At 42.6% G+C, this 7,962-nt stretch overlaps 1 protein-coding gene across 5 annotated transcripts in view; it reads left to right on the forward strand.

The window, feature by feature from the left end:
- The window catches only part of ttn.1 (titin, tandem duplicate 1), a 186,535-nt gene that overhangs the window by 128,720 nt on the left and 49,853 nt on the right, over nt 1–7,962 (forward strand). For all 5 annotated transcript variants that reach the window (XM_036959132.1, XM_036959129.1, XM_036959130.1 and 2 more), the window contains 16 exons: nt 19–318; nt 415–717; nt 812–1,111; nt 1,225–1,512; nt 1,621–1,923; nt 2,025–2,327; nt 3,305–3,610; nt 3,898–4,185; nt 4,285–4,575; nt 4,660–4,947; nt 5,116–5,718; nt 5,817–5,921; nt 6,155–6,349; nt 6,567–6,863; nt 6,974–7,561; nt 7,660–7,962. In XM_036959132.1, coding sequence (XP_036815027.1) covers nt 19–318; nt 415–717; nt 812–1,111; nt 1,225–1,512; nt 1,621–1,923; nt 2,025–2,327; nt 3,305–3,610; nt 3,898–4,185; nt 4,285–4,575; nt 4,660–4,947; nt 5,116–5,718; nt 5,817–5,921; nt 6,155–6,349; nt 6,567–6,863; nt 6,974–7,561; nt 7,660–7,962 — 5,061 coding nt within the window. The remainder of the gene's footprint in view (nt 1–18; nt 319–414; nt 718–811; nt 1,112–1,224; nt 1,513–1,620; nt 1,924–2,024; nt 2,328–3,304; nt 3,611–3,897; nt 4,186–4,284; nt 4,576–4,659; nt 4,948–5,115; nt 5,719–5,816; nt 5,922–6,154; nt 6,350–6,566; nt 6,864–6,973; nt 7,562–7,659) is intronic.

Raw genomic sequence — 7,962 nt, forward strand, 5'->3', positions numbered from 1 at the left:
TGTATGTTAATGTTTCAGATATCCCCGGAGCGCCTGAGCCTCCATTTGAGATCAGTGACATTGACGCTGATGCCTGCACACTCTCTTGGAAAGCACCAATTGAAGATGGCGGAAGCCAGATTACAAACTACGTAGTGGAGAAGTGTGACGTGATCAGAGGCGACTGGGTAAACGCTGTATCGTCCTGTGGCAAGACTGGCTGCAGACTGGGAAAGCTCATCCCTGGAAAGGAATACATCTTCCGTGTCCGTTCTGAGAATCGCTATGGAATCTCAGACCCCCTAACATCAGACAGGATGATTGCCAAATTCCCCTTCGGTGGGTTTCAGACAAAAAATCTACTAAACTCTGTTGTATTGTTGTATCGTTCACTTAATCTAAAACTTGTTTTTATTTGATGTATTTTATCAATAGATGTGCCCAGTGAGCCTTTAAACTGCCACATCACCAAGGTCAACAAGGACTGTATGTTTGTAGCCTGGGACAGACCTGAGAGCGATGGTGGCAGCCCTATTACTGGCTTCTACATTGAACGCAAAGAGAGGAACAGTCTCCTTTGGGTCAAAGCTAACGACTCAGTTGTCAGATCAATGGAATATCCCTGTGCAGGCCTTATTGAGGGCTTGGAATACAACTTCAGAGTATCTGCCATCAATCGTGCTGGACAGAGTAAGCCAAGCAAGAAGTCTGACTTCGTCACAGCAAGGACACCAGTTGGTATGTGTATTTTTTATTCCTTTTTTCCTATTATGATACATAAATCGTACGACTTCTTCCTCAAACATTGTGTACTTGATTTATTCCTGCACAGACACACCAGGCAAACCAGAGGTTCTTGATGTTACCAAGAATGCAGTCACCTTGGTCTGGACTAGACCAAAGAATGACGGTGGAAGCAAGATCATTGGATATTATGTTGAGGCCCTGAGGCTCCCTGGAGACAAATGGGTCCGTTGCAACACCAGCAGTCAGAATGTACCCAGAGAAGAGTACACTGCAACTGGACTGGAGGAAGACATGGAGTACCAGTTCAGAGTCATCGCAAAGACCGCTGTCAACATGAGCCGGGCATCAGACATCACAGACCCAGTTCTGGTCTCTGCAGAGAAGGGTAGGAATAGTGCATTGACATTTGTTTCCTCTAAATTAAGTACATATATGTATATACCATGGATTTGATTGGATTTTAGTGCAGTTTTGACCATGTCTCAATGATCATTTCAGTGCCACCAAGAGTAGAAATTGGAATCCCAATGAAGAGGCTTAAGCCAGTGAAGGCTGGGGCAAATGTACTTCTTGAGGCAGAGGTGTTTGGAAAACCGATGCCCAAGGTTACATGGAAGAGGGGAGAGGAAGTATTGAGAGCTTCTGAGACGTTGAAGATGTCCCAGTTGAGACATCTCTTCAGCATAGAGCTTCTTGGAGTAACAAAGGAACACACAGGAGAGTATACTATTTTGGCAGAAAATGCAAGTGGATCCAAAACTGGAGAAATTAAGTTAACTGTTTTTGGTAAGTATAAAGACAGACAAAGATATATTTCAAGATATTTGGTTTTTTCAACTAGAAACATATTACATTTATTATAATCAAGAAACATAAACATATTCTTCTTCTTAGATGTCCCCGGTCCACCAGTCTCTGTCAAGTTTGGTGACGTGTTTGCCAATAGTGTCCAGATTAGTTGGAAGGCGCCTCTTGCCGATGGAGGCTCGGACATCACAAACTACATTGTTGACAAACGTGAGACCAGTAGAGCTGAATGGGCTCAGGTCGCAGCCCATATTCAGGGTGATGTGTTTGAACTCACCACAAAGAAACTGATTGAGGGACGAGAGTACCAGTTCCGCGTCCGCGCAGAGAATAGATTTGGGGTTGGAGAAGCCATCTTGACTGATCCCGTCTATGCCAGGAATCCATTCAGTAAGATTTCTATTTACTTTTTTCATATACTTTAATGCAGTAGTTTTAATACAGTAAATACTTTAACAGACTTGGTTTAATACTTGAATCATTATTTTTAGCTGTCCCTGGGGCATGTGAGGCACCAGTCATCACAAACATCACCAAAGAGCACATGACCGTTAGCTGGAAGGAACCTGCCGATGATGGCAAGTCAACCATCTTAGGATACATAGTGGAGAAGAAGGGAACCAAGGAAGTCAACTGGACTAAACTGAACAGGAAAGCCTTGATAGAGAGAACCCTGGAAGTTGCTGGTCTGTCAGAGGGAGCAGAGTATGAATTCAGAGTAATTGCCCTGAACAACGCTGGCCTTGGCAAACCCAGTGAGCCATCCACTGTGGCTTTAGCCCACGATCCTATCAGTAAGTATCCAAACTTATTAAAACAATTTACCCAACATCATTCTGGATGACAATCATTCTGGATGACAATGCACCTATAATATGTAGCTTGATATCTACCTATAATATGTACATTTATATTTACTTTTAATATAAAAATGTATACTTGATATTTATTTAATACACTTTTAATATATTCACTGAGTGTACAAAACATTAAGAACTCTTTCCATGACATAGACTGACCAGATTAATCCAGGTGAAAGCTATGGTCCCTTATTGATGTCACTTGTTAAATCCACTTCAATCACTGTAGATGAATGGGAGGAAACAGGTTAAATAAAGAAGCCTTGAGATAATGAAGACATGGATTATGTATGTGTGCCAATCAGAGGGTTAATGAGCAAGACAAAAATGTAAGTGTCTTTGAACGGGGTATGGTAGTAGGTGCCAGGCGCACAGGTTTGTGTTAAGATCTGCAACGCTGCTGGGTTTTTCACGCTCAACAGTTTCCTGTGTGTATTAAGAATGGTCCACCACCCATCCAGCCAATTTGACACAACTGTGAGAAGCATTGGCGTCAACATGGGCCAGCATCCCTGTGGAACGCTTTCGACTCCTTGTAGAGTCCACGCCCCGATGAACTGAGGCTGTTCTGAGGGCAAAAAGGGGTGCAACTCAATATTAGGAAGGCTTTCTTAAAGTACACCCAGTGTATATACATTAAATACATTTTTATACTTCATTTTAATGGTCCTTTGTAGCTCAATTGGTTGAGCATGGCAATTTTAACGCCAGAGTAGTGGGTTCAATTCCCAGGACCACCCATATGTAAAATATGTGCACACATAAGTAACTTTAGATAAAAGCTTCTGTTAAATGGCTTATGTAATATGTACCTTTTACAGTAATGTTGCCCTCTGTAGATTTTATATTATGTTCAAATATATATTTATTTATAATGACCTTTTATATAACATAAATGTGCTCCTCAATAGATCCTCCTGGACCCCCTGTGAACCCGATGGTCACTGACGTCAGCCGCAGCACGATTAGCCTGACCTGGACTAAACCAGCCAATAACGGAGGCAGTGACATTCTGGGATACCTTGTTGAATGCAAGAGAACGGACGCAACAGACTGGATCAGATGCAACGTGCCCAAGAACCTCCAAGACACATTCTACCTTGTTCAGAACCTCATTGATAAATCTGAATATCAACTGCGTGTGTCTGCCGTGAACAAAGTGGGCTTCAGTGAAACATGCGAAGTGCCAGACAAACATGTAGCAAAGGACATTTTGGGTATGCTAACATTTGAATACTAACCCGATTGAATGAGTATACTGTAGGCTAACTTTAGGATCATATGTAAGAATAATAATAATAATAGTAATTGATTTGGATTTATACATAGCCTTTCTGGTGCGCAAAATGCTTTACAAGGTAAGGGAGGAAACTCACCTCTATCACCATGTAGATTTATTAACTTTGTTTTTCAAGTATTCAAGTTTATAATGAGCTTACAATTAAGTATATGTACACACCCAACATTGTGTAGATTGAAACAAGTTTTCTTGCTTTGATTTCAGTTGCTCCTGAGGCAGAACTCAGTGCTGACCTGAAGGAGGTTCTGGAGCTCCGTGCTGGGTCCCAAATGAGACTTTTCGCCACCATAAAGGGTCGTCCCACTCCCAAGGTGATCTGGGCAAAAATGAACAGCAACATCAAGGAAAGACAAGGCATCGTTATCAAGAGCACCGACACTGACACTGTGGTGTTAGTCCAGAGTTGCAACAGATATGATGCGGGCAAATATATCCTGAGTCTTGAAAGTCGCAGCGGAATGAAGATGTATACAATTGTTGTCAAGGTTTACGGTAAGCAGAAATGATTGTATTTAAGACTCGATTCATGAGATCTTAAATAAATATGGCTTAATCTGTAATCCTTAATGCATTTATCTATCTGACATACAGATACCCCTGGGCCACCAGTCAATCTCATGGTAAAGGGGACAACAAAGGACAGTGCAAAGATCCTTTGGGATACTCCTCTTATTGATGGTGGAAGCGAAGTGACCAGTTACATTATTGAAAAGCGTGATGCAGAGAGAAAAGCTTGGTCTCTAGTTAAAGATAACTATGCCAAAAACACTCTCAAGGTCCCTGATTTGGAGGCTGGTAGATCTTACTGTTTTAGAGTCAAGGCTGTGAATGAATATGGTGTTGGCGAGGCATGTGAAACTGCAGATTCAGTTAGAGCATCTGGTGAGTGATCATGCATTATATCTAATATAATCTACATTGTTTTGTGTGGAGAGAATGTTCTTCTAATCTCATTTGATATTACAGAGGAACCTGGGCCGGTCATGGACTTCAAGCCCTTGTTGATCACAAAGCAAGGATGCACCCTTGGATGGAAGAAACCTCTCAGTGATGGCGGTAGCCGCATCATTGTGTATGTGCTTGAGGTTATGAATGGAGACGATAACTGGAAGGAGCTAATGAGTTCCAAGAACATGCAGTACAGTGCCAAGGATCTGGTGGAAGGAAAAGAATATAAGTACAGAGTCAAAGCTGTAAATGACTCTGGTGACAGTCCGTACAAGGAGCTGGATGTGGTGGCGAAAGACCAGATCAGTAAGTCTTTATCTGCATCCCAAATGGCACCCCTTTCCCTATATAGTGTGCTACTTTTGACCAGGGCCCATAAGGAATTCCTCCTCATGAACTATCTGTGATTTATCTCACTACCATTGTTTTTCACCGGCAGATATTAACCATATTCTTGTCCTCTGTCTTTTCTAGTTCATCCTGGAGTTGACTTGCGGGGCATTCCCAATCTGTGCTACATTGCAAAGGAGGGAAGTATAGTCCGCATCAAGCTCCCACTCTACGGCAAACCTACTCCTAAATGCTCCTGGAAGAAGGGCGAGGATGAGGATTTGACCGATACTGGAAGAGTGTGTGCAGAATCCACAGCAGTCAACACTACCCTCCTGATCCGTGACTGCCAGAGGAGCGATGCCTCTAAGTACACAGTCACACTGAAAAACATTTCTGGAGTAAAGGAATCCACCATTTTCATTAGGGTGGTTGGCAAACCAGGAATGCCTGTCGCACCAATGAAGTTTAAGGATGTCACTGCAGATGGGTGCACCCTGAGATGGACTGCACCGAAGGATGATGGTGGATCAGAGATAACCAACTATACTCTTGAGAAGAGGGATTCTGTAACCAATATGTGGGTTAGCATTGCTACCGATATTGAAGCAGTTTCCAATACTACCACCTTCAGAGTGACAGGTCTTCATGAGGAGACGGAATACATCTTCAGAGTCTGTGCACAGAACAAGCATGGTGCTAGTGAAGGACTCAAATCCGAGCCTATTGTTGCCAAGCATCCATTCAGTAAGTTAAGTTTTCTTCTAAATTGTATAGATCATTTTTTGTCATTAGATGTCATTTGGATATTCTTGACTGATTGTAATGTTATCGCTCCTTTCCAGATGTACCTGAGGCACCACCTGCACCTGTGATCATGAGTATGCGTCATGATTCATCATTCTTGGCCTGGTCTGATCCAAGGAAGACCGGAGGCTCTCCAATTACTGGTAGAGTACAAGTGTCTTTTTTAGCATACAGTAGCAACTCTATGTTTTCTGAGTTGATGCTTGTGGGAGTTGTCAAGTGAATGATTTTGTGTATATTTGTCTAAATTCTGTCAGTGTGTTCGGTTAATTGAAAGGGGACGTCAGCACAACATCACCAGGTCAAATTCCTGGTACATGAATAAAAATTATTCTGATTAACAATCATAACAATCTATGAACCCTTGTGATTTCAGGCTACCATGTTGAGTTCAAGGAGAGGAACAGCATGCTGTGGAAGAGGTCAGGGGGAGCCATTAAGATGAAGGAACACAAAGTCACCGGCTTAACTGAAGGACTGGAATATGAATTCAGAGTCATGGCCACGAATCTGGCCGGTGTTGGCAGAGCAAGTCCACCAACTGAGGCGCATGTTGCCTTGGATCCAATTGGTAAGTGGAATATTTTTTCAAGGTTCATTGTTCATTCAGGTGTCCCATGGCATCCATAGGCCAGATTGGATTGTGTCTTGTTTGTCCCCTTGGCAATTGTTTTTTTGTAATATTTTCACTGGAATAATCATGAGACCAGAAAACGGTGAACAATTACATAAATGTGGGAGGTTTTGTCTTACAATCACATTGAGCATCCTTCTTGTTTGTGTTTCAGATGCCCCTGGAAAACCTGATGTGATCAGTATCACAAGAAGTACTGTAACACTTCAGTGGACTGAGCCCAAGTACGATGGTGGACACAGACTGACAGGCTACATCGTGGAAAAACGTGATTTGCCTTCCAAGATCTGGCAAAAGGCTAACAATGTGAATGTTGTGGACACAGCATACACTGTGAAAGAGCTGCAAGAGGGATGCAAGTTTGAGTTCAGAATCAGGGCAAAAAATGCCGCTGGAGCATTGAGCCCTCCCTCTGAACAAACAGATACACTTGTGTGCAAGGATGAATACGGTAAGATATATATTTATATTGATGATTGTATTATTAATCATGAAATGAAGTGACAGAATGTGGTGTGTTTACTACCATGAAGGTAATTACTATATTGATTTATTCAACAGAGGCACCAACCATCACTATTGATTCCACTGTAAAGGAGGGACTCACAGTCAGAGCGGGTGACCACATCGTCATAACTGCAACAAGTATTGTAGGCAAACCCCCACCAACATCAGTGTGGTCTAAGGGTGGAAAATACTTCAAGCCTTCAGATATCTGCCAGATTGAGTCCACTGCAACGTCCTCGACATTGACGGTCAAATACGCCGGGAGATCGGATTCTGGAGAATACACAATTACAGCCAGCAATCCATTTGGTGTCACAGAAGAAGTTGTGAAAGTGAAGGTTTTGGATGTACCCGCAGCTCCGGGTCCTATTGAGGTCAGTGGAGTTTCGTCTGAGAAGGTCACACTGACATGGACACCACCAGCTGAAGATGGTGGATGTCCAGTTAAATATTACACCCTGGAGAAGAGAGAAACAAGCCGCCTCCTTTGGACCATTCTGTCAGAAAAAGTACTTGACTGCCACTATATTGCCAAGAAGCTAATCCAGGGAAATGAATACATCTTCCGTGTGAAGGCAGTTAATCACTATGGTCCTGGAGAAGCAGCAGTGTCTGGGCCAGCTAAGATGGTGGACCAATTTGGTATGTAAAACTGACTTGTTTCATTTAGTTGGATTGAATAATGGTTATGTAAATGTTCACTAATGCATCCTAAATACTGTGATATACTTTGTTTGCAGGTCCCCCTGGTCCTCCATCAAAACCAGAGATTGAAGAGATTGGAGGACACCATGTCAAAATCAACTGGAAAAGACCAATTGATGATGGTGGTAGCGACATCACAGGCTACATGGTTGAAAAGAAAGAAAGAAAGGGCATGAGATGGGTTAGGGCAGCGAAGAAGTCCATTGCTGAACTCTCATATGAAGTAACAGGACTCACAGAGAAAGTCGAATATGAATTCAGGGTGGTTGCAGAGAACAAAGCAGGCTTCGGAGAGCCAAGTGAACCATCATTGTCTGTTACGACCAAAACTGTTAAAT

Source organism: Oncorhynchus mykiss, chromosome 22, assembly GCF_013265735.2.
Source record: "Oncorhynchus mykiss isolate Arlee chromosome 22, USDA_OmykA_1.1, whole genome shotgun sequence".
Lineage (NCBI taxonomy): Eukaryota > Metazoa > Chordata > Actinopteri > Salmoniformes > Salmonidae > Oncorhynchus > Oncorhynchus mykiss.